This window comes from Arvicanthis niloticus, chromosome 1 (assembly GCF_011762505.2).
Source record: "Arvicanthis niloticus isolate mArvNil1 chromosome 1, mArvNil1.pat.X, whole genome shotgun sequence".
NCBI classification, from domain to species: domain Eukaryota; kingdom Metazoa; phylum Chordata; class Mammalia; order Rodentia; family Muridae; genus Arvicanthis; species Arvicanthis niloticus.
Window position 1 is genome coordinate 106,972,704 of NC_047658.1, and position 26,550 is coordinate 106,999,253.

General features: G+C 43.1%; 1 protein-coding gene across 1 annotated transcript; it reads left to right on the plus strand.

Annotated features, from left to right (window-relative positions):
- The first annotated feature begins 2,168 nt into the window (after nt 1-2,168).
- Nucleotides 2,169-25,278, plus strand: LOC117716428 (scavenger receptor cysteine-rich domain-containing protein SCART1-like). Its single transcript, XM_076929292.1, has 13 exons — nt 2,169-2,229; nt 2,537-2,866; nt 3,481-3,780; nt 19,371-19,685; nt 20,590-20,895; nt 21,031-21,348; nt 21,429-21,743; nt 21,820-22,134; nt 22,396-22,461; nt 22,540-22,854; nt 23,116-23,139; nt 23,691-23,822; nt 24,323-25,278. The coding sequence occupies exons 1-13, from the start codon at nt 2,169-2,171 to the stop codon at nt 24,499-24,501; spliced, it is 2,976 nt and encodes a 991-aa protein (XP_076785407.1). The 3' UTR covers nt 24,502-25,278.
- The last annotated feature ends 1,272 nt before the right edge of the window (nt 25,279-26,550 follow it).

A 26,550-nucleotide genomic window follows, 5' to 3' on the forward strand; every position in this document is an offset into this window, starting at 1 on the left:
TCTTATGTGCAGATGTGTGGATTCTTGCACGAAACAAGAAACAATTTTGGAGACCCAAATTAACATATTAGCAGCATTAGACCAAATCCAGAGGATGAGCACATTGAAGTTGTTTTCATGGAAGAGAGAAGGGCCTCCAGAATTCCAAGAGCCCGATACATAAAGGGGACCATGACAATGTGGGAGAGTCTGAAAAAAGCCTGGAAAGGAAGTGAAAGATTCCTGATTCTGGAAAGTGTGTCTGTTTCTTTGGATCCATTCCACTATTCTGGATGTATTGATACTAATAGATTCTTCATAATGACCAGCACCTACACTTTACAGACCCAATTGCCAATTCTCTGTGTCCCTGACTGATAACATACATCTCTAGGCTTTGACACTGGGTTGTATATCATTCCTTTCAAGGCTGGTTCTTAGACGGGAGTCAACTAAGTAGGCAAAGCATTACATTACATCCTTGCTCTTCCTTGGGTCCTTCTGAGGTGTGTACACAATCCTTTTAATTCCTGATTCCTTAATGGCTATCATTGTTAGTCCTTTTCAGAAACTCTTGATTTCAACCATGGCTCTTGTTCTAGGTCTCTCTTCTCTTCCTGACCTGAAACATTTGCTCTCACTTGTGAGCAAGGGTTTTGGGTTACCCACACATCCTTCTCTTTACAGTCCTTTTGTGAGTAGAAGTTGACTCCTGATGAGGGATAGTGCTGATCTTCCTGTCTCCTCCAGGCATGGCTTTCCCTAGTGCAGTGACCTATTGATGCAGTTGAGGCTTTGCCATTTATGCCTTCCTTGTCTTTTGCACAGCACACACTGGAAGATTAATTTTGACCAATAGGATCAATCTCCTTCAGATAAATTGCAATCATACTTACTCAAGATCACATTCTCTATGTCCAGAGTAGTTTTAGACCAAATTGTCATGAGACCAAGCCATGGTCACACCTTGTCTTCATGTCTCCATAGTCTTCCTACTGATGACTACTGTGTGTGATCTTCTTATTGAATGACAGCTTTATGAAAAACACATCTACATTCCTCCCCAACTCAATTATCCTCTCTGGGAAGTATGTTTCCTGGTGTTCTCTCCCTGTGCCTTGTGGGCCAGGTTGCACATTTGTGTTAGTATCTGTTGTCTTAGAAGCATGGGTCACATTAAGTTCTGGCAAACTTTGTATTCTACTGGCGCTCAGATTGTAACAGTGACTCTCATATTGTTGCAGTAGCAAATAGAACCTTTTGGTGTTTTGGGTGAATAGACTGCCTGGTTCTTCTGAGAATCTTGGTCCCAGTTTTCATACACTGTTAGGTACTGTCAAATGTGATGTTAGGACAATGGCAATAGCATGGGAGTTGGTGACCAAGTTATGGCAGCTCAGTCAAAAGCCTGAGGTTTCACTGAGGAGTCCCAGTTAGAAGGGGATATGCCTTCACTATCTGCCTTCACTACCTGCCTTCACCATGGCTGGGTCTTGTCTCCTTCCTAGGGGTGGATAGCAGATTTCTCTTCTCCCATTTGTCTCCCTGGCTATACTTCTCATTCTTTCCCACCTAGAAGCCCCATAACCTCCCTGAACACCTTACTGGGAGTTGATCCAGCTTCTTTTCAGTTGGAAAGTTTACAAATATCTCTCCTTTGTTAGCTGTATTTGTGGGAATTCCTGTGGACCTCTGGTGGGGTGAACTGGCAGGAATCCTATGAAAAACTTTCAGAAAATAAGAAAAAGGTAAAATGATAAAAAATTTTAAGTCTATTTACTAATGACTAACAAATCTTGGAAAGATCCTGGTCCTTAGCGAGATCTTCTATTTGAGGGAGAGAACAATACTTGCTGTCATATGTTACCATGGTTTCATGGGGCACAGCCATTGAAGCCTTGCTGTATGGCTTCTTGTCCTCCTTACACCTGGTGTCGCACTGGGTACCAGCTGCAGGAAGCTCCACACCACTGATGCTTTCTGGGCTCTGGCACAGTGAGCGAAAGCCTTTTTGAGTTACAGATGATGTAACTGATGCTCTGATGTAGGGGAGGCTCCCACAGTGCTTACAGGCACTGCCCCTAGAACAGCATCACTCTAAAGTAGAGCCCGCCTTTTGCCTGGAGACAAAACAAGTTCCTGAATTGAGACTATCAGTTTGGAGAGCTGATGCTGCAGCAAGATCCAGAATGACGCTATGCTCTCTGGCTCTGTGGCTTCTACTGCTAACCTGCTGGACCCTCCCTTCTGGTGAGTGTGCACTGCTGTTTATAGATCCTGTATGTGAGGGACACAGGTGTGCAAATATTGCCAACCAAGGTCAGTGACAGAATAGCCCTGCTGACATCAGATGCCTTATTTCTTTATGCTTGTTTCGGCTAACTAAGGTTTCACTAAAGCAGCCATTTTGATTCTGTGATAGCTCAGAATATTCATAGTGAAGGAATCTGAGAAAAAGGAGTAACCGTGACAGACAGCAAACACGAGCTTTCTCACTAAGAAGTGTTTTGAACGAAATTCTCAGCATCTTCTCCATCTAACTCCTGTCTCATCTCAGAAGGACTGGTTGGGGAGAATTCCCTGAATCTCATAGATGGTACAAACCAGTGTGATGGTCGTCTGCAAGTAGAGCACAGTGGGCAGCAAGGCCTTGTGTGTGGTGACCGCTGGGGCATGCAGGAAGCTTCGGTGACCTGCAGACATCTTGGCTGTAGCCATGCACGTTCAACCTTCCAGTATATTTTGAGGCCTGAAGAAATGAATTCACCCTGGCTGTATGGTACCAAGTGTAGCGGTGAGGAGGCCACCCTCTGGAAGTGTTCTCTAGGGACCTGGGGACCCCTCAGTGACTGCAAGTGCCAGTGTGTGGTGTCAATAATCTGCTCAGGTGAGTCAGATGAGGGCTGCTCAAATCCCTAGTCCTACCCCCTCATTCTTTTTTGCCTTGTAAGTAGAGGCATTGAGACAAGTGTCCAGGGGAGGTGGGGTATGGTCAGCTGTGAGCACCTTGTCCCCAAAGAGTCCCAAGGAGAGAGACCATGGGGGATGCTTACCTTCTCTGTTCTAAAGAAAATCAGGTCTCACTTTCCTTGTTCCTCTCCTCAACAACTTTTCCTGTATTTTTTTTAAAGTCAGCTATCAGGCTTGTATATCACTGCTTTACTTATATCACCTCATGGAACATCTTGAGGTCCTCACACACTGTCACTGTGCACTAGGCATAGCTCAAGTCAGGGAGACTCACACATTAGTTTTTGAGGAAAGAGTCCCCGTCCCATGCGATCCTTTGAGTTGCTGCCTTTGATGTGCACACCCGGTCCATGAGTGCATCCTGGGAGGATGGGCTTCCATTTGCCTGTTATTTCAGGGTAGTACTGAAGGCTGGCGAGCCCTCCAGGGATCCTGTGCGTATTGCTTCAGACTAAAAAGTCACTCTGCAGATCCTGATCATGTACCTTTGGCAGAAGCTTCTAGGAGTTGGTTTTTCCCCTGTGCCACCAGGTGCTAACTCCCAACAAGTCAGGCTGGCCGGAGGTGCCAGTCCATGTGCTGGGTCTCCTGAGTTGTTGAGTGGGTCTTCCCTAGTCCTGAAGTGTGACCTACAGAAGGAAGAGGCAAGTATGTTGTGCAGACAGCTGGAGTGTGGCACCGCTCTGCAGTGGTCCAAAACTCACCATGGAAGTCAAGAACAGAAATTCGTGTCTTGCCAAGGAACAGAGACTGACATTTTCCACTGCAAGATCAATGTGAACTTTGCAGAGCAGTGTGACCTTCTAACCTACACCCACGTGGTATGTACAGGTAGGAATGTCCTATGATGAGTTTGTTAGTGTGGATATTGGGTATCTGATTATGAAGAAAGGGGATCAGGCCTCTGCTTCACAGTACAAGGTCAAAAGAATCCCTGTTCATCATGGTTGACACCATAATGGTGTACATTGCTACTGGGAGGCATTGAGAGACCCCTGGCTGTAGATGGTTTTGTTCTGCCCAGGGTTTCTTTCCAGTCTGGACCTTGAAGTTGAGGGGCTGTTAGATCTGTGACCATCTATCCTGCCTACTGAAACATAGTTGCCCATTTCTTCCTTGAAGTAAAGAGAGAACATGCGTGGTCAGAATCTGCATGGAGTTCACTCATGATTTGAAGGACAGCAAGAAGATAGATCCTTGGTCTGCAGACCTGAGTACTTTTTCCATTTTGGTCTCTGTGCCAGGCCTGGCCAGATTGTTCTGTGTTCTACATCATTCCCCTCTGGGTACTGGATACCAGCCAGCAGTTGACTTCACCTCAGTGGCCTGCAGGGAGCCTGCCTGACCTCCGTTCTTGCTGTTCAGAATCTTTCCCAAGAATACATGGAATCCATTTAATGGGATGTGAGCACATCCCACCCATCATGTAAACTAAATCTGCTCATGGCTTGCCTGCTCTTCTGGGAGCTGAGTTTTGAGGTGGCCACACTCACATTCAGAAGTCCCTACTTTGGCCTGTATGGCGAGGCCTTCCACTGTTTTGTTACTGACTTGCTAATGTTGCCTTGTCTGAGAGAATGCGGAACTATTGTGACCATAACCATAATTCTGTATTCACCTTCTCCAAGGCCTGAGTCAGCTTACAGTCTGGTGGGCTAGAGTATGGTGTTGGTTAAGTCCAGGGTCTGGTTGATGGACTTTGTTGTCATAGACAACTGAACAGTCAGCCAGGGAGAACATTCTCTGTTCTGGAAGGTTTCTTTTGACCTCCCACTCCCTTCTTTTCTAGCCTTTCATGTTTGCCCACTTTCGGACACATTTGGAAAACTATCTGCTCATCTCTGTCACAGATTTCAGAATAGGGGTTAGGGTTTTTGGGTATTATTGATGGCTTGGAATATCCTACATGGCAGACCTTGTTAGCACATGCCTCACAGCCTCACCATGTACATTCTTTCCCTTGGCCTGAGGTCCTTTTGTTTACATAGCTCAACTTCACTTCATTCCAAACAGTTTTCTGCCTTGTGCTTGTGCTTTGATGTCAAATCTAAAGCTTGACTTTGCAAATCCAAAGTCCTGTGGAATCACCGCCTGTTTTCTGTCAAGACTGTTGCCCTTAAGCACCAAGTCCGGGGCTATTATAGGTCTCAGATTCACATTGTTTCTGATGTGTGGCATACCGACTACATGAAACCTATATGGACGCCCTGCTTTCCCAGCACACTGGAACATCATTCTTCCTCCACGAGTAGCCACTGCCTCTTCTTAAAAATGGATAGCCCATGAGCATGGGAAATGGTTTCTGCACCTTTGACTCTACTCCATTGATCTCAATATCTAGCCTCATGCCATACCACAGTGCTTTGCTTCATGTAGCCCTGCTATAAGTTTAAAACAAGGAAGCAAGTGTCTGGTCATATATATGGTTGTAGGTCTTTGGGAATCCTCATCTCTATGAGAATGTTAGGATTTGCATTCTAACTTTCCAAGCACCTGCTCTGGTTTTGATAGGGATGACACTGCATCTGCAGACTTTTAAGACCATGTCCCCAGCTCTTGATATGAGGCCCGTGCCCCTCTATGTAGGTTTTGTGTGGTTTTCTCTAAGAAGTGTATTCTGTAACTTAATTAACATATATTGAGTGTCTGTATTTAAGGGGTACAGTCTGACATGGCTAACCACATTCTAATGTGTGCTGGTCAGGTCAGGGTAACTGGCATATCTGTCACTTCACACACAACTTTTTTTGTTCAAAACATTTAACACCTTATCCACTGGGTATTTTGAAGTCTTTCACTAGTTGTGGTCAATTATGGTTGTCCTACTATTTTAGTCCAGCTGTTTTCTGATATCTTTAACCATTCATTCATTTCCACAATTCACAAGTTCCCCACCCCCACTACTACTTATTTCTATCTGTTCTCTTGGCCCTCTGGTAGCTACTATGTGATTCTATCCTGCTGTTTGATCCACAGTTCAGCTTTCTATGTAGATGAATTTACAGTCTTTGTTTCTCAGTGACTGGCATATTTTACTTCCTTAGCTTCATACATATTACATCAAATGGCAGAATTTTAATCTTTTCAGTGGGAGGTCTCTCTCTCTCTCTCTCTCTCTCTATATATATATATATATATATATATATATATATATATATATATATATATCACATATTCTTTATGTTGCTGTCCTTCAAGAGACAGCTAGGTTGACCATCTTCTGGCTACTATAAATTTTGTTGAGATAAACATGTGATAACTCTTCCATATGCCAATTTTAGTACCTACTCATTGTCAACCACAGGGGTTTCACTGAGTCTAGTATAATTTTATTTCCCATCTTCTTAGGAAGTCCCTCCCTGTCTTCTATGTGGCTATACTAATTTTAATTCCTGTCACTATCTGAGAGTTCTCAACTTCCACATACTAACCAGTACCTGAATAATTTTTTTAGTCATTGTTCACTTTATATGCTTTAATTAATCATTTTATTTGTTTATGTTTCAAATGTTATCCCCTTCCTGGTCTCCCCTCCATGAACCTCCTCTCCATCCACCTCCACTTTGCCTCTAAGAGGGTGCTCCCCCACACACCCGCCCACTCCTACCTCACCACTCTAGCATCCCGATTCTTTGGGGGCATCAAGCTTCCACAGGACCAAGTGCCTCCCCTACCACTTTTGCCAGACGAAGCAGTACTCTGCTACATATGTAGCAGGAGCCATAGACTGGCCTATATATACTCTTTGGTTGGTGGTTTAGTTCCTGGGAACTCTGAGGGGTCCTGTTAGTTGATACTGTTGTTCTTCCTATGGGGTTGCAATCCCCTTCTGTTCCTTTAGTTCTTCCCCTAACTCTTCCATTGTGGTCCTTAGGCTCAGTCCAATGGTTGGCTGTGAGTATCTGCATATGTCTTAGTCAGTGCTGGCAGAGCTCTCAGAGGACAGCCATGTCAGGCTTCTGTCTGCAAGCATGTCTTGACATCAGCAATAGTGCTGCAGTTTGGTGTCTATGGATGCAATGGATTGCATGGTGGGTGGTCTCTGAATAGCCTTTCCTTTGTCCCCTGCTCCATTTTTGTCTCTTCATTTCCTTTAGATAGGGACAACTCTGGGTTAAAAATTTTGAGATGGGTGGCCCTATCCCTCCACTGAGGGCCATGTTTATCTACTGGAGGTAGTCTCTTCAGGTTTCATCTTTCCACTGTTGGGTATTTCAGCTAATGCCATCCCCATTGGGTTCTGAGGCTTTCTAGTGGTTCTCTAAGTTGCCCACCCCCCACTACTACTTATTTCTATTTGTTCTCTTGGCCCTCTGGACTTCTTTCCTGTCTCTTCCCATACCTGGTCCTGCCCCACGTTTTATCCTCTCCATCCCCTCTTCCATCCAGGTCTCTCCCTCCCTCTCCCTCCTGTGATTATTTTGTTCCATCTTCTGAGTGGATTGAAGCATTCATACTTTGACCTTATTTCTTGTTAAGTTTCATATGGTCTATGAGTTGTATCATGGGTATTTTGAGCTTCTGGGATAATATCCACTTATCGGTGAGTACATACCATGTATGTCCTTTTGAGTCTGGGTTACTTCACTCAGGATGATATTTTCTAGTTCCAGCCATTTGCCTGCAAGTTTGTGAAGTCCTCATTTTTAATAGCTGAGTAGTATTCTATTGTGCAAATGTACCACATTTTCTGTATCTATTCTTCCATTGAGGGACATCTGGGTTGTTTCCAGCTTTTGTTTATTATAAATAAAGCTGCTATGAACATAGTTGAGCATGTGTCCTTGTTATATGTTGGAGCATCTTTTGGGTATATGCCCAGGAGTGGTATAGCTGGGTCTTCAGGTAGAACTATTTCCAATTTTCTGAGGAACAACCAGATTGATTTCCAAAGTGGTTGTATCAGCTTGCAATTCCACCAGCAATGGAGGAGTGTTCCTCTTTCTCTACATCCTCACCAGCATCTGATGTCACTGGAGTTTTTGATTTTAGCCATTCTGATTGGTATGAGGTGAAATCTCAGGGTCATTTTGATTTGCATTTCCCTGATGACTAAGGATGTTGAACATTTTTTTTTAGGTGCTTCACAGCCATTCAAGATTCTTTAGTTGAGAATTCCTTGTTTCACTCTGTACCCCATTATTTGATTGGGTTTTTTTTTTTGTTTTGTTTTTTGGAGTCTTAACTTCTTGAGTTCTTTCTACATTTTGGATATTGGCCCTCTATCGGATATATAGTTGGTAAAGATCTTTTTCTAATCCGTAGGTTGTTGTTTTGTCTAATTGATAGTGTCCTTTGCCTTGTAAAAGCTTTTCAGTTTCATGAGGTCCCATTTGTCAGATGTTGATCTTAGAGCCTGAGCCACTGGTGTTCTGTTCAGAAAATTTCCTCCAGTGCCAATGTGTTCTAGGCTCTTTCCTATTTTCTCTTCTATTAAATTCAGTGTATCTAGTTTTATGTGGAGGCCCTTGGTCCACTTGGACTTGAGCTTTGTGCAAGAAGATAAAATGTATTAATTTGCATTCACCTACATGCAGACTTCCAGTTAGACCAGCACCATTTGTTGAAAATATTTTCTTTTTCCCACTGTATGGTTTTGGCTTCTTTGGTCATAGATCAAATGACCATAAGTATGTGGGTTCATTTCTGGGTCTTCAATTCTATTCCATCGATCTGCCTGTCTGTCTCTATACCAATACTATGCAGTTTTTAAAATTACTATAGCCCCATAGTGCAGCTTGAGGTCAAGGATGCTGATTCCCCGAGAAGTTTTCTTATTGTTGAGAACAATTTTCACTTTCCTTGTTTTTTTGTTGTTCAAGATGAATTTGAGAATTGCTCTTTCTATCTCTGTAAAGAATTGAGTTGGAACTTTGATGGGGATTGCATTGAATTTGTAGATCATCACCCACCAAAACCCTGCCCTCCCAAATATTACTCCCCTTCTGCCCACCCCTAAATCCCCTTTTAAATGAACTGTAAACTAGTCCTTGTTTAGTAAAATTAGCCCATCATTCTTTGTCTTGGAATAGGACAGTGTGAAAATTTGCTTCTTTACAGTTAGCATGTCAATTGATAGTGACATTGTTCAGGTCTTGTTTATGCAAGGTCTTGTTTATTCCAAGAAAGGCAGTGATACAGGAGACTTCCAGGTATTCTGGCTCATACAATTGTCTGTCTGCTCTTCCTTGATGTTCACTGAGTCATAGATGTAGGAGCTGAGCTGCTGATGTATATACTGGCGCTGGACTTCCCACAATCCATTAGTCTTTGTAATGTGTTCAATTGTGGTTTTTCATAATGGTCTTTATTTTCTGTAGTGAAACTTTTTTCAATGATTGGGTGTAGCTACACTCATCGGTGGTTTTAAGAATAAGATTTAGTATGTACTCAAGAAATTATAAACTAACAAAGTGGCAGCAGTAGATTTCCTTCTAAGATCCATGACTTCACTAGCCATAAATAGTTAGCTAGGTTTCTCCTACTATGTATGATTTTTCTCTTGTTGAGTGGGCCATACATCCAATTAGACACCTGCTACTTACTACTGATATTCAAGTGCCACCTCTCACACCTTTACAGACATCTTGCCACGCTGGTCATTGGTATAGTCATGTGTCACATATGGGTTGGACATTAGTTGCTTCCTTCCCTTGGCAGCTTTTATAATACTTTGTAGTATTATGGATTCTAGACCACAGGAAGGGGACATTCAGTTTAGATACAGCTCAATTAATCTGAGTTTCTGTGCTCTAAATATGGGGTGTCATTAGCAATATAGGCTATCTTCAACTTCTGAGAGGTGTCAAGGACAATAGCAGCAGGCTATTGTTTTGGGAGTAATTTGAAGAGTAATTTTGCTATTGTTTTGGGAGTAATTTGAAGAACCTTGACAAATTACCTGAAAGGGTGTGTGTGTGTGTGTGTGTGTGTGTGTGTGTGTACCTGGTACAGTTCTTGTGGGGAGTATAACTTTGCTTAAGATACCTGTATCATCTTCAAATCTTTATCTATCTATCTATCTATCTATCTATCTATCTATCTATCTATCTATCTATCTTCATCTCCCTTTTTCTGTATTGACCTACCTCCCTTCTCCCCAGTTAGGACCTATCTTCCTCCGACTTTTTTTTTTTTAATTTTCCCTTTCTCTAGGTTTTATATGTGTGTGTGGTTGGGAGGTATGTTTGCCTGGTTTTAGTAGAATAATACTGACTTCATAGGATGAATTTGGGAGTGATCCTTTTATTTCTATTTTTGAATAACTTAAGACATATTTTGTTGTACTTGACTATCTGGTAGAATTCTACTGTGAATTCATCTGGGATCTGCTTTTTTTTGAGGGAAAGCTTCTTTGTGTAGCCCTGGATGTTCTGGAACTCACTCTGTAGTTCAGGCTGGTTCGGAAGGACTCAGAGATCACCTGCCTCTGCCTCCTGAGTGCTGAGATTGAAGGTGTGCATCACCACTGCCTGGCTTTTGAGTCTTTTTAAAAAACTAACTAGTTTTTTTTTTTTTTTTTTTTTTTTTTTGGTCATGTTTCTTATTTCTGTTTCAATCTCCTCCCTTGTCTCCCTTGTTATGGATTTGTTTAGACTATGATCTTTTCTTGCTTTAATATTGGTAATTTGAATGAAGCAAGAGATTCATTATTTCATTATGATTTTCTAACTTATTGGAGCTCAGATTTTTAAAAAAGTACATTATAATATTCTGAATTTCTTTGGTGTCTGTTGTGATGTTTACTTGTTCATTCCTGGTTCTGTGACTGGTTGTCTTATACTCTTGACATCATGGCTTGCCCACGTGATGGACTGTATTACTTCTTATAGTGCAAGCCACACTCAACCTTTTTAAAGAAAGGGTTGCTTTTGATGGATATTTTTATTATATTGTATTTATTAAAAATCTTCTTTTCACACAATATATAGATCATATTTTTCTCTTTTTCAGAGTTTCTCCTTCTTCTAGATCCCCCTGACTTTCCTACCCACCTAACTTCATGTTTTTTCTGTCACTGCATCCATCTCCAACAACACTAAACCAAACTATAAAATATTCAAATAAAAACCTAATAAGACAAAACTACCAAAACCAAACAAAATGAAACAAAGAACCAACAAGCCCCCAAGGGAGTCTATTTTATGTTGGCCAACTACTTTTGGGCTTGGGGCCTGTCCTAGAATGTGCTAGGTGTATCCAGTGATACTCTGTTAGAGAAAACTGATTTCCCCTTTCTCAGCAGATATTAATTCCAAATAGCTTCTTGTTAAGGTAGGATGCTATGTGTGCTTCCCCTTCTCAGTGTTGAGACTTTGCTTGGTTTGAACCTGTGCAGGTCCCGTACATGCTGTCAGAGTCTCTGTTCATGTGTACATCAGTTGTGCTGTCTGAAAGACACTGTTTCCTTGGAGTCAACTACCACCACTGGCTTCTACAGTCTTTCTTCCTTATCCATATGGATCCCTGAGCCTCAGGGGAGGGATTTGATGAAGATGTACCATCAAAATTCTCAAAAGTCTGTTATTCCTTCTATATTTTCAGTTGTAGGTCTCTGAGTTACTTACTGAGGGGAGACGATTCTCTAATGAGTGTTGAACAATGCACTAATCTATGGAAATAGCAGTATGTTATTTAGAGTCATTCTATTGATGTTTCATAGTAGAATAATAGTAATAGGTTTTCTTCTAGGCACAGGTCTTATCTAGTTGATGCTTCTTAGCCACTTTGGCAGTGTGGCATGGATCTATCTCATGCAGTGATTCTTCGATCCAATCAAATAGTGGTTGGTTAATCCTAGGACATCTATGCCATTATTGCACCAGTACATCTTGCAGATAGGCTGCTGTTGTACATCACAAGATTGGTAGCTAGGTGGAATTGCTGATTACATTTGTTCTCTGGAAGCAAGCAGAGTACTTTTTAGTACTGTGAATACTTGTCAGTGGGGGGTGAAGCTTCTAGGTGGGCATCAGCTCGATTCCTCTGTTTAAAGGCATAAGAAAGCAGTGTCTTCAGCAATATATCCTTACCATTGGTTGTGGAAAGTAACCAAGAGTCTTGGCAATAGCCTGTGTTGTTTGGGGGTGTCAGTGGGATCCCTTTGATTAAGTGTTCAACATGATACAACCCATTTCTGGCACTGGGGATTTTACTTGGTAGCATACAATATTTCATTAGGTCATTTGCCATTATAACGGTGAATTCATTTAGATTATTTTTAAAAGAAATATATATATATATATATATATATATATATATATATATATATATATATGACTACACTGTAGTTGTCTTCAGATGCACCAGAAGATGGTATTGAATCCCATTACAGATGATTGTGAGCCACCATGTGGTTGCTGGGATATATATATCAGATTCAGGGTACCTTATCTTATTTAAGAATCCTTGATATATTTGGAGTTAATATTGTGTAGGGTAATAAATATGCAATTGTTTGAAGTTTTCTACGTGAAGACATCCAGTTTGACCAGAACTAATATTTGAAGATGCTGTCTTTTCTCTGGTGTGTATTTTTGGTTTTGTTGTAAAAAAAACAGGTGTCCATAGGTATGCAGAATTATGTCTAGGTCTTCAATTCAATCCCATTGAACAATGTGTCTGATTTATGACAATATCATGCTGTTTTTGTTAGCATTGCTCTGTAGCACAACGTGAAATTAGGAATGCTGATATCTCCATCAGTTCTTTTATTATTTAATATTTTTAAAGCTCTTCTATTTTTCTTAAATTTGTGTGTGTTTCCATATGAATTTGAATATTTTTTTCAAGTTCTGTGAAGAATTGTGTTGGAATTTTGATGGAGGTTGCTTTGAGTTTGTAGATTGCTTTTGGTAATATATATATATATATATATATATATATATATCATATTAAACCTTCTGAGCCATGATCTGATTCTTTAATTTCTTTTTCAATGTACTAAAAAGTTTTTATTTTACAAGTCTTTCACTTTTCATTCACTTGGTTGGAGTTATCCCAAAATATTTAATTTTTTAGGTCATTGTGTAAGGTTCTGTTTTCCTGTTTTTTTTTGTTTTTTTTTTTCAGTTTATATGTCATTTGTATATGGAAGGGCTACAGAATTTTGTGTGTTAATTTTATATCTTACTATTTTGCTGAAAGTGTTTATGAACTGTAGAAGTTTCCTGGTGGGTTTTTAAAGACTCTTTCATGTGTAAAATTACATCATGTGCTAACAGTATATTGTGACTCCTTCCCATCCTATTTATGTTCTTCCTGATCACCTTCAGTTGTGTTATTACTCTAGCTTAGACTTCAAGTATAATAGTATTATACTTGTAGAGAAAGTAGACATCCTTGTTTTGTTTTTGATTTTAGGAGAAACATTTTGAGTTTTTTTTTTCCCATTAGGATGATGGTGGCTATTTGCATACTAAATTGCTTTTATTTTGTTTAAGTTTTTCCAGGACTTTTATCATGAAGAGATTTAGATTTTGTCAAAGTTTTTTTTTTTTTGTTTTTGTTTTTTTTTTTTGTTTTTTGTTTTTTTTTTTGGAATGGAAAGAGATGATCATGTGATTTTTGACATTTAGTCTTTTTATGTGATAGATTATGTTTATGATTTATGTATGTTGAATTATCCCTGCATCTTGAAGATAAAACCAACTTGATAATCTTATTGTGTTCTTGAATTTGGCTTGCAAGTATTTTATTGAAATTTTGCATCTATGTTCATAAGGGATATTGATCTATAGTTTTCTTTTTTGTTGTTGAGTCTTGGTGTGGTGTTGATCAGTGTAATAATGACATCAGAATTAGGAGACATTCCTTTAGTGTCTATTTTGTGGAATCATTTGAGGAGTATTGGCAGTAGTTCTTCAAAGATCCATTTGTTTGCTTTTTACTTTTCCTTTGCTTGGAAAGATTTTTAATTACTGATTTTGTTTCCCTAGGGGTTATGGGTCTGTTTATTGACCGTGACTTAAATTTGATGAATCATATATTTCAAGAAATTAATCCATTGTTTTTAGGTTTCAGTTTGTTTAAGCACAGAGCGTTTGAAGTATCCCCTTATGACTCTGGATTCCTCAATATCTACTGTAGTATTTCCCATTTCATCTCTGATTTTACTAATTTTGATCTTCTTTGTTTCTTATAGTTAATTTGGCTAATGATTTGCCAATCTTATTCATTTTCTCAAAGTACCAACTTTTTATTTCATTGATTCTTTGTAATGTTTTGTTTGTTTGTTTGTTTGTTTGTTTGTATTTAAATCATTTTCACCCTGAGTTTGGTTATTTTTTCCCATCTACTCTTTTTTTTAATCTTTTATTTTTTTATAGTCCAGTCGTTGACCCCTCCTAGTCTGCCCTCCCACAGTTCCTCATCCCATTTCTCCTCCACATCTCTAAGAGGATGTTATCACCCAGGCCTCTCTACTCCTGGGGCCTCAAGTCTCTCGAGGGTTAGGTGCATCTTCTCCCACTGAGGCCAGACCAGGCAGTCCTGTATATGTGTTGGTGGCCTCGGACAAATTCCTGTATACTGCCTGATTGGTCATTCAATGTCTGAGAGATTTCAGGGGTCCAGGTTAGTTGAACACCATTTATTGAAGATGTTTTCTTTTTTCCATTGTATATTTTTGGCTTTGTTAAAGATCAAGTGTCCATAATTGTGTGGTTTTATTTCTGGGTCTTCAATTCTATTTCATTGATTAACATGTCTGTCTCTGTACCAATACCATGCAGATTTTATTATTATTGCTCTGTAGCACAGCTTGAGGTCAGGGATGGTGATTCCCCCAGAGTTCTTTTATTGTTAAGAATTGTTTTTGCTATCCTGTTTTTTTTTTTGTTTTTCTATATGAAATTGAGAATTGCTCTTTTCATGTCTGTGAAGAATTGTGTTGGAATTTTGATAAGTATTCTGTTGAATCTGTAGATTGCTTTTGGTAAGATGGCCATTTTTACTATATTAATCCTACCAATCCAAGAGCATGGGAGATCTCTCCATTTTCTGAGATCTTCTTTGATTTCTTTCCCGAGAGACTTGAAGTTATTGTCATACCGATATTTCACTTGTTTGGTTGGAGTTATCCCAAGATATTTTTTATTATTTGTGGCTATTGTGAAGGGAGTTGTTTCCCTAATTTCTTTCTCAGCCTGCTTATCATTTGTATAAAGAAAGGCTACTGATTTATTTGAGTTAATTTTATATCCAGCCACTTTACTAAAGTTGTTTATCAGCTGGAGAAATTCTCTGGTAGACAAGCAGACAAGCTGATAATCTGATCATCTGCCACGTTGGAAAGTGTAGGCTGGAAAGCCTTTAAAAAAAATCATTTTATTTGTTTACATTTCAAATGTTATCCCCCTTCCTGGTCTTCCTTCCAAAAACCGTCCACCCTATTCCCCTCCCCTTTGCCTCTAAGAGGGTTCTCTAGATCCTGCAACTTATTAAGAAGGTTCTTGATATATCTTTATATTAGCTCAGACTTCTGTCAGCACAACTGAAGTTCATTATTCTTTGCATATGAAACAATTTAGAAGAAGTAAACGAAAAGCAATGCATACGCCACCTCTTAGAAACAAATGCTTGAAACCATATGGTGTAGATTTATTGAGAAGTTTCTTCACAAAAAAGCAGACATGAGCTCACAGGACAATGTCCATCAGTGCATATTGTGTTTTCCCCTGACATTCAATTGCTCATAATGGCTCATCAGTAAGTAGACATATTTGCTATGTGAGAAATGTTGGCTTTATACCCACTCAGTTGCTCCTTAGTTTTTATACCCACCTCATAGTATGGACTTTCTTATGTGGCTGCCTTGTAGGCAGGCATGTTTTCATAGTGAGTCATGCATCTCTGATGGCTGTGCCCAGGACAAATATGTTTTCAAATTTGGGGATGAAATGGCTAAGATCTTCCAAGATCATGATATACTGATCTTAGAAGAACTTGGGTATTCAGATAGAATTTCTGTTTGAGGCAGAGAAGGTTCTTGATGTCCTGCTTGGTTATGGACTTAGCTGAAGCCATTGTGACCTTGTTAGGTGGAGGATCTCAGATCTCTTTACATCTGCAATGGCATTGGGTACTGCTGGAAGCCCCAGGCTGCTAGTGCTGTCTGAGCCTTGACACAATGGGTGAATTCCTGCTCTGAGTAACAGATGGCTGTTCTGATGTGGGGGAGGCTCAGGGGTGCTTATGATCTCTGGCCCCAGAATAGTATCACCTGAATTAGAGCCCAAGTTCTTCCAGGAGGCAGAAACAGGTATCTGCTCTAAAAATATAACTCTGTGGAGCTATAGTTACAATGGGGCCTAGCATAGCACTATCTTCTCGTAGCTGTGGACCTTATTGCTGTCCCACTGGACTGTTTGTCTGTTGAATACCTACAAGTGTCTTCAGGCTCTGAGTATAAAGAACACAGGTGTATAGAACACTGGGCCTATGTTCAAGGATGGCATAGTGCTGGTGACACATGATCCCTCATTTCTGCTAACTTTTGTTTCCTTAACACAACTACATTTTTTACATGCATATGTGTGCACGGTACACATTCATGTATATATGCATGTTTGTATGTGCATGAGCGTGTGTGTGTGTGTGTGTGTAGGCTAGAAGTTATATTGTGTGTCTTCCTCAGTTGCTTTCTACCTTATTTTGGTGACAAGATCTCTGACTGAACTTGGAACTGAGTAATTGTATAAGCAAGTTAGCTAGCAGGCCCCAGGGAATATTTCCACCTTCACTTCCCCAGTATGTATCACTGTGACTGACATTTTATGAAGTTGCTGGGGATCTGAACTTGGATCCTTGTACTTGTACAACAAACACTTTATTCACTAAGCTATCTAAACTAAACTAAACTAAACGAAACTAAAACACAACTGTTTTAATGTCATCACGATGTACAATACTAATGGTAGAGAAATTTGTGAAAGCAAGGACTTGGAATTTTCAATGAGAACAATATTTTTAGCCATTGAACATTCTTAATGAAATCTTTAGTCTTTTCCTGAGTTCTAATCCTTGACTCCGAAAGACCAGATGGAATTGATTCCCTGAGTCACTTGTGTGTTACAAATCAGTATGAGAGACACTTTCAGGTAAAGTATAATGGACAGCACAGACAGCAATGGAGCCTTCAAGAGGCTTTAGTGACTTGAAGACAATTATGCCTTCTAGAATATTATAAGGCCCAATAAGGTAGAGGTATCTTGCCTATATGGTACCCAGTGCCATAGTCAAGAGGCCACTCTCTGGGAGTACTCCATGGAGGCCTGACAATAGCTGTGAATGCCAGTGTGGTGGTGATGGTGGTGATGGTGGTGATCTGTTGAGATGAATCAAATGGAGACCATGAGCTCCTTATTTCCTGGAACTCACTCTTTGCCTTGGCACCAGGGTCACCGAGGCAAATGCCCATGTGTTTGGAGGGAGGGTCCGGCCATGAGTGAGCATCTCCTCCTCCTGGAAGCCCTTGGTGAGAAACCAGTGTATAAGGAACTTTGCTCTCCTGATGTAATTGTCATCTCTGAGGCTTACTGCTTCAGCTTTCTAACTTAGGCCTTGTGGAAACTTCTAGCCTTTGTACAATCTTCTTTAGGCCTAGAATGTTTTCAGCCTCTGAGATTCCTGCTGAGGAAGCTTATCCTTTTTGTTCTTTCCGAGCTCTGGCTGGCTGGTTAGCTCATCTGTTCTGTCTCAAACTCCTCTCCAAGTTGACTGATTCAATCTGCGTTTTCTCTCTCTGCCTCTCCTGAATTGATCTGCTTGGCCTCATATAAACTAGTCTTCTGGCTCCTTCTCATTCTCCGGCTTGTTCTGTCTTCACCTGTGTCTAGCTTGTTCTCTCTCTGCATCCCGTCTCTGTAAAACTCTCCTGGTAAAACTGCCTCCTCTTTTCTCTCTTCACTGCTCTCTTAAGTAGCTTCCCTTTCCTCTCTCTCCTCATGAGAGTTGGGCATATCCTATACAGTTAAATCTTTCTCTGATTCATCACTTTGCCACTCAATTAGACAGCACTTTCAAACATGAGTGCTTCCTTCTACAAACTAACGTTACCTTCATTGTTTGAGATTCAAGGTGTATGCTAAGGGCTGAGCCACACCACAAGTAGAAACTTTTTTTTCCAGTAAATAACACAATCTCGGAGGTCACATTGTGACCAAACATCCTGCAACAGATGAGGTGGGAGTTTTCCTTCTCTGCCCAAAAGGAGTTCCACTCTCATTCTCGTCTTCACTGAACCCACTCTTGCTAACTTTTCATAGGCTTTGTAGTTTCTAAAGTCTACCACCAAGCATACATCTTACTGTTGCTATCATAACTTCAGGGAACACTTGGGGTTTCTACACTGTCACTCTCCACAGTGCGCATCAATGGTCAGGGAGAATTAGCCAAATGGGTGGTTGAGCCAGTATCCTGAACTAGGCTGCCCTGGCCATTGCCCTCCCTGCTCAGACCATACATATCCACTATGAGAAGGTTGACTGCATTGCCTCTAATGCTCAGGAATACAGAAAGAGTGAGCTCTGTCCATGTTTCATACAGCTGGAGAAGTTAACAGCTGACCCTGGGCATGCACCTGAGTCAGAGCTGTCAGGATTTGTTTTTCATCCTGTGTCACCAGATGGTACCTGTCTGGGTGGCTGGAGGGGTCAGTCCCTGTGTTGGGTCTGCACATGGGTTACACATGGCTCAGTTCTGAAGTGTCACTTGCATAAGGAGTGAGGGGGGGCAAATGTTCTGTGCAAACAGCTGGAATGTGCAACCGCTCTGTAACATTTCGGGCCCACCATGTCACAGGCACCGGAAGGCAGGAATGGAAAATCATGAGCTGCTTGGGAACAAATCTGACACTCTGCAGTGCAAATTCAATGTGAGCTTCCAAAAGCAGTGTTACTTTCCAATCAATACCCAGGTGGTGTGCAGAGGCACCGATGCTCTACCCTGAGCTCTTTAGAGGTTAGATATTTTGAGACGCAGAAAGAGTATCTATCTGCTTCCAGACAAAGAACCAATGGAATGGTTTTGCTTACCATGTGGTTGACACCATTGCTACTGGAAAGTGGTCCAGGGTGGCTCTGAGACGTCTTTGAATAGTGTCATTGTGGTGGGTGCTCTGCCCATAGCTCATCTACTCTGGGGTTGAGGGGTTAGGGCAGTGCTCATTTGCCTTGCCCATGATGACATGGGGGCTCATGTCTCTCTAGAAACAAAAATACTAGGAGACCTATGTGAGGGGTGAGGAACTTCAAGGTCTTTAGTCTGTAAAACTCAGAACTTGCCTTGTGGGCTTGCCTGGATCAAGGCAGGTTGCCCCTGTCCTCCTAGACCATTCCTCACTGGGGTATTAGGTGGCAGCCATCAGGTTATTTCTTTCCAGTGGCCTGACCTCAGTTGCTTCACCCAGTGTCTATCCTCAGGTCATGTGGAGGCCCGGCTGCTAGGTGGTACACACCCCTGTGAAGGACGCCTGGAGGTTCTTCGAGGACTTACATGGGGCACTGTCTGCCATGATGACCTGGATCTGCCCATGGCCCACGTGGTTTGTAGGGAGCTGGGGTGTGGCACTGCTGTATCCATACTCAGGAGTTCCCACTTTGGCTATGGATCAGGGCCTGTGTGGACAGAGGCCTTTCGCTGTGTGGGCAATGAATCACTGCTGTTCCATTGTCTGAGGGAGCCTGGACACCAGTGTGGCCATGATCAGAATGCTGCACTAACCTGCTCAGGGGAAAGTGAGTCAGGTCACAGCCTAGAAGGGTGTGCTGATGTGGGGTAAGCAGGGCCAATAGTCTGAGTGATGGGCTGTCATGACGGTGGATGAACAGCTCTGGGTGGGTGCTCAAGACTTGTGTCCTCTGTCCCAGAAGTTCCGTGACCTCTTTTTGATGTTTCTCTTCTCTCCTGTGTTTGCTTTTCTTTTCCAGCCTTGGGGAAAGGACTGCTCAGGTGTACCAAAGATTTCTATATACTTGGGCCCCACGCTTTCTTTTGGTTCATTTCCTCATTCCCATCAGTTTGTTGAGATTCAGGGACAGTATCCATTGTCCTGACATTTCTTAGGTTTTCTCATGGTCTCTATTAGTTCTGAACAGACTGAAGATAATAAGTTTAGGATTGTAGAGATCCTTTTTATGTGGTATATGCCTTTTGGAATTTCTTTTCATAGGTAAATAGTTATTGAGGTAACAGAGAGATTTTCTTTAGTTACCAGAAAAGAAACCACAAAACAATTCTTTTGTAGGTTAATTCTATATTGTATTCCACTGACTGGAAAACAGGGCACTTGATTGCCTAATGCTCATGCCTGCTTGTGTGGAGCCAACATTGAAGGCGTGCATCTCACTAGAGATGTCCTGTATGCAGTTCAAAAAAATTTGGTATTTCCAATTTTCCCAGCATGATCCTTGGGTTAGGGAAAGTAGAGGTGTGAGGGTTTGGGGAAGAAGAGATGGAGTTATTTAGGCCAGGACACTGGAGCTGCCTAGCTTAGCTTTCAATACTTGCAGTGTGCAAAGCCACTGTCCTGCTAGTTTGTGTGTGCCCAGCTTGCATATATCCTGTCTATAAGGAACTCACTGTGTGTGGGTGTCTGCAGCTCGGGTTGTGGAGGGGGCTCTGATTCTAACTCTCCCTTAGAGTTTCGACTGGTCAATGGCAGCAACCGCTGTGAGGGCCGCGTGGAGCTTTTGGTACAGGATGCCTGGCAACCCCTCTGTGCTGCCGACTGGGACTTAGCAGATGCCACGGTGCTCTGCCACCAGCTCAACTGTGGCTATGCAGTGGCCACACCCCAAGGAGGCCACTTTGGAAATGTGAAAGCTCCCATCAGGACAGATGTGTTTCACTGTCTGGGGACAGAGCCCCACTTACTGAGCTGCCCAACAAGCACCTTAGGGGCCCAAGCATGCGCAATGGGGAATTCAGCCTCGGTTCTCTGCTCAGGTGAGTGTGGGCAGCCTTGGGAAGGAGAAGTTACCAGGACTGGTGGATAAAGGTGTGAGAGGTTCAGGAGGGTGAGAGGTAGGTGGGGATGTTTGGTGCGATGGTCCTCTACCCTCCAGAGTTTCTCCTTGTCAGGTCTCCAGGATGCCCTGAGGTTGAGGGATGGACAGAGCCACTGTGATGGCCGAGTAGAGGTCTTTCTGGACGGCGCGTGGGGGCGTGTGCTGGACAATGCCTGGGACCTGCGTGATGCTGCTGTGGTATGCAGGCAGCTCGGGTGCGGAGAGGCACAGCTAGCTTATGACGCTCCAGCACCAAGCCATAAGACAATTCCTGTGGGGCTGAGCCTGGTGCACTGCTTGGGCTCTGAGACCCACCTGATCCAGTGCAAAGTGTCTGTTTCTATGCTGGTTCATGCAGGGACTTTGCGGGATGCAGGCGTGGTATGCTCGGGTGAGTGTGGGATGTCCACTTGCCTCCATCCCCTACCCTGTTCATGTAGTCCAGTGTATTCTGACTGGGTCTCTCCACAGGGAGCTTGCACATACGATTGGCAGCGGGTAAGAGCCGCTGTGCTGGGCGTGTTGAAGTGTTCTATCAGGGAGCATGGGGCACCGTATGTGATGATGCCTGGGACCTGCAGGACGCCCATGTCGTCTGCAGGCAGCTGGGTTGTGGCCACGCCCTCAGTGCCCCTGGGGCTGCCCATTTTGGAGCAGGAACTGGGCACATCTGGATGGATGAACTGGGCTGCCTGGGTGAGGAGGCTGCTCTGTGGGAGTGCCAGTCAGGAGGCTGGGGCCAACAAGACTGTGGTCACAAGGAGGATGCAGGCGTGGTCTGTTCAGGTAGGTGCCACAGGTCTCATTTGACATGACCAGCTGTCCCTAACTGTGCCTGTCTGACTGGCCCCTCTGTCTGCAGAATTCATTGATGTGAGGTTGCAAGAACACAGTCAGCCATGCACAGGACGCCTGGAAGTTTTCTACAATGGGACTTGGGGTGGTGTCTGCCAGTCTCTGGATGCTGCCTCCCTGAGAGTTCTGTGTGAACACCTGGGCTGTGGGTCCCAAGGGCAGCTACTGGCCAGGCCAAGGAGCTCATCTACGATTGAGACAATCTGGTTAAAATCCATTCAGTGCAGGGACAAGCATGACAGGTCCTTGTGGCAATGCCCCTCAGCACCGTGGAATAGTCATTCTTGCCTCAGAGGAGAGGAAGCCTGGTTGATGTGTGCAGGTGGGCTGTGCTGTGGGGTCCACTGGTGCTCTGGGCTGGGTATGGCTCATATGGAACTACCTCAGGCGCCAGTTGCTTCCTGCTTCCCTTAAAGACACAGGGAAACAGTGTGGAATTCTCAGGGTTTATGGATATCCCTTGAAACATAGATTCTCTTCCTTTAGTCACGGGGAGACAGAAAGCACATGGGAAAGAAAGAATTTCTTAGATTTTAGGTTCCTGAGCTTGTGACATTGGTATGATTCTTAATTTTCCACACAGAAAAGGCAGAAGTTTCTCAGGATATGGAGCAGATTTCCAACTGTTCATCAACTCTTAGCTGCCCAGGTAACTCTCCCTCCATAAGTTTCCCAAGAACCTATCAGCCAGAAAGCACCATGCACTGATTGTTGACCCCCTTTCCAGAGGAAGGTGCACTTCGTGTGTTTGGGGGTGAGGATGGCTGCTCTGGACGAGTGGAGCTTTGGCATGGAGGTTCATGGGGCACGGTGTGCGATGACTCCTGGGACCTAGCCGATGCAGAGGTTGTATGCAGGCAGCTGGGCTGTGGCCCAGCCATAGCCGCCTTGCAGAATGCTGCCTTTGGCCCTGGTTCAGGGCCTGTATGGCTGGATGAAGTGGGATGCCGAGGCAGTGAGCTGTCTCTGGGAGCCTGCCAGGCAGAACCGTGGGGAGACGGAGACTGCTCTCACAAGGAGGATGCTGGTGTGCGGTGCCTAGGTGAGTGAGGCAGCCAGCAGGGGTGGGAGGAGGGGTGCCAGATTGGTTTTTTTATTTGTTTTTTTTTCACCTTTGTTCTGCTCAGACAAATTCTTGAGCACAGGACCCCAGTGTTCAGAGTCCCACTGGTGTTCCAGGGACAGCTGCCACCCTCAGCTCTGCACAGCTCCTGCTGACCTATCGGCTGCCACCCACAAAGGATGGGCCGATCTGTGCTGTTGAGGGTGGTTGATACTTCCCTGACCTGTATTTCTTTTGCAGGTACCCCTGGAACCATGGCATCGGGTAAGTGGCTCTTTGTTAATCCTTCTTCTTATCCTTTATTACCTGGACAGCCTGCAGCGACACTCTTTTCTGACCTTTCCTGAGAACCTCTGAGACTACATGCCGTGGGCACATCCTCTGTATCAAGTATAAGCCTATGGGGTTGAACTTCTAGTCTGTGAGAGAACTGCTTATCTCTACCATGCCTGCTGGATGGGAAAACATGGTGGACCAAACTCCCAGGTCATGAACAGCTGCTTCTAAGAGCTTTTAACTTGGGAACTGTGTGATGTTACTGGAGTATGCTGTATCCCTTTGGATAGCATGCCCAGAGAAGAGCAGAAGGAACACTGAGAACACCACATGGACTTTCTGGGCCTGAGCACTTGGGCTCTTTCTCCTGAAGCATCTTTCCCAGTAAACACAGATCATCTCAGAGCAGCTACTTGTCAGTGTAACACTGATGCCAAGCTGTCCTCAGTTGCTCTGATGTCTTCCAGGCTCAGTGCCAGCCTGTCCCAGGCAGCCCAAAACTTAGTAGATAGTTCTCTACCTGTTTCTGCACTCCACAGGCAATTCTTCTGCTACTCCACCTGTTGCTGAGGTCTGGACCATGCCTGAGATTGCCTGTCTGGTCCTTGGCTGCCTCTTGGGCATAGTCTTTCTGGTACTGGCTGCTCAATGGTGTCACAGCAGAGCCATTGGCATGGGTAAGAAACATCCTGGTTATGGTTCACAATAGTGGTGGAACAGGAGTCTGGGGGAAGCTCTGAGAGACTCAAGCCACTTCAGGCCCTCTCTGTTCTAATTACCATCTTGAATGCTGGCAGACCTCCATGATAGCCAATGTTGAGTTAGTATCTGGAGATCCACGAGTTATTACGTTCTGGAGGAGCCTGGACTTGTCTACTGTGCTGAGGACATTCTGCATATACAGGGCCCCATTGTGTCGCCCAGCATTACCTGTACTATGCTGAAGTGAGATCTTTCAGAGATGAGATGTGAACCTAAGACCCACAAGCCTTACACTAGACCTTTGAGCATGTGTCCTGAGCAGTGGTGTCCCAGTAAGGACACTTGTGCTCAGGGGCTTTTTCCTGTACACTGGTCCTCAGCATACATGAGGGTCACAGGAACCAGAAAGGATAGATGGCTGGGTCTACAGTTGTGCTTAATTTGAAAAGTTCTGGTGTGATCTCTGCAGGTTCTGAAGCAATGGGGGAGCTTCCCTCAGAGGCTGTCTATGAATACATTGAAACAGTCCCTATGGATGAAAAAGAGGAGCCAGTAGCATCCCAGAGTCCGGTGCAGGATGAGGATTATGATGATGCAGAAGAGCCCCTGCACAGCCCTGGGGAAGATATGGAGGCTAGGCACTGTTGAGCCTGACTGGTGTGTGCCTCTGTTCCTTAAGGTCTGGGGCACCTTTCCTGCTGTTCTGCTCTTATAAAGAGGTTCTATTGAGCTAGCATTTAAAGGATCTGGGATCTAGTTCTCTGAGTCCTAGACCATCACTTCTGCATTTACTTTAAATTGTTGTCCCTTTAAGGATGGTCTTTAGAGCCTTCTGCTGAGTAGACATGTAATCAGTTTGGACTTTGCTCTTCCTTTGGGTCCTTTCTGACTTGTGCACAGTGTCCTTTTAGCACTTGACCTGGTGTCTGCCAGAGATAGATAGATAGATAGATAGATAGATAGATAGATAGATAGATGATAGATGATAGATAGATAGATAGATAGATAGATAGATGATAGATAGATAGATAGATAGATAGATGATAGATAGATGATAGATAGATAGATAGATAGATAGATAGAGATCCCGATGGGCAGGGAGTGTAGATTTAGTGTGTGAATCAATCTTACTGTTGCACAGTCCACTTTCTAGCTCACCCTACTGTGTCTGTATTCTGCCACAGAGAATCAGGTGCTGAAGGTGCCTGGTACTTAGAATTAATTCCCAAGGCCACAAATGGGAGTCTCTCTCTTTAAATATAGATGGGACTGTTTGCTGCCTGAGTGCTGATGTTGATGCTGAAGTTGAAATGGAAGACCGTGCTGACTCCTTTCCCAGCACTAGATGATCTTGAGGTCATAAATATGTCCAAAGTATGGTATAATCCTGAGAGACTATAGTCTTCCCTGTCCCCATTTACCAAACTGATGTCATTAAACTTCTTTAAACTTAAAATTAATTGTCAGTCTTGCCTAGAACTGTTATCACATTTAACCATAAAACTTGTTCTCTTCTGAGCCTCAGTCACTGCCTGACTTTATTATTATTTTTAAATTCATATCGATTTTATTTCGTCTCCACGCAGTGAGCTAGTGAAGGGCATGTGGAAAAAGACTATACAGATACCTATTTGAAACACAAGAGTGGCTTCAGGTTTGTCCAATTAGTTTCTCTCGTTTGGGTTGTTCTAGCTATATTCTCCACTACCTGATCCTGCAGATCTTCGCATCTATGGCTTTTCTAAAAGGCTGGAACTTTATAAGGGAACGACTCTATGTTACTCATTGTAGCACCTAGCGTAGTACTGGAGCCAGCCAAATGTCATGCCAGGACAATACTGCAGTGGCTTGGATAACCCCAAGGACATGTGCTAGAGTCTGATTTCTCCATACTTTTGGGAGGTAGTGGAGCTTCTAGGATGGGAGGACTTGTAGGAAGATGTGAAGCCATTGGAGTGTGCCTGTGAAAGGAATATGGAGGCTCCAGAGTCTTCCTCTCTTTTTGCTTTCTTTGTAGCTATCATTAAGTGGGCAGCTGTCTTCTACTAGGCATGATGCTTTGCCTCATCAAAGGATCAGAGGCAATGGGGCCTAGTAATTATGGGCTAAGTCCTTCAACACCACGAGCTCATATAAATGTCATTCTTTGATGTCTATCATCTCAGTGATTTTCACACCGACAGAAAACCAAGCATATCACGAATTGAACAGTCTTCTAAGAGAGATGCTATCTGCTTTCTTCTTTGGCCATTGCCTGTGTCAGATAATAGTGTGAGCTACATCACAGAGACATGCACAAGAAAGTAGGATCCAGTAGCAGACAAGTGTGTTGCAAGTATCAGCAGTGTTCCCGAGTTTCTCAATAGCCATATACATCATTGCAATAAGCAGCAGGAGCTTCAGATACAAGCCAATCACCTTCTGAGTGGACTGACATTGACTGTGGGACTTAGCTCTGTGAGGGGCTGTCTATTTTTCTTGAAACAAGGCATGCAAAGCATAGAGAAGTTGACTCAGTCCTCTTAGCCTAGGACCACTGGCAGCTCTGGGCTCCAAAGTTATAAACACCCAGTGCAATGAAGACACATATTCAGGCTCCTAAGGCTGCAGCAGTGCCCACCTCCTTCTTGTCTTGGCTTAGGAGACTGCAAACTTGGCCTTTTCCTGTGGTAACTAGCTCAGAAAAAAACACATCTA

What these genes read in the sequence shown, in the direction of transcription:
- LOC117716428 (XM_076929292.1), top strand. Translation starts at nt 2,169, where the DNA reads ATGACGCTATGCTCTCTGGCTCTGTGGCTTCTACTGCTAACCTGCTGG. An exon ending in CTGCTGGACCCTCCCTTCTG is followed by an intron (nt 2,230 to 2,536) that starts GTGAGTGTGCAC and finishes GTCTCATCTCAG; the next exon opens with AAGGACTGGTTGGGGAGAAT. An exon ending in CCCTGGAACCATGGCATCGG is followed by an intron (nt 23,140 to 23,690) that starts GTAAGTGGCTCT and finishes TGCACTCCACAG; the next exon opens with GCAATTCTTCTGCTACTCCA.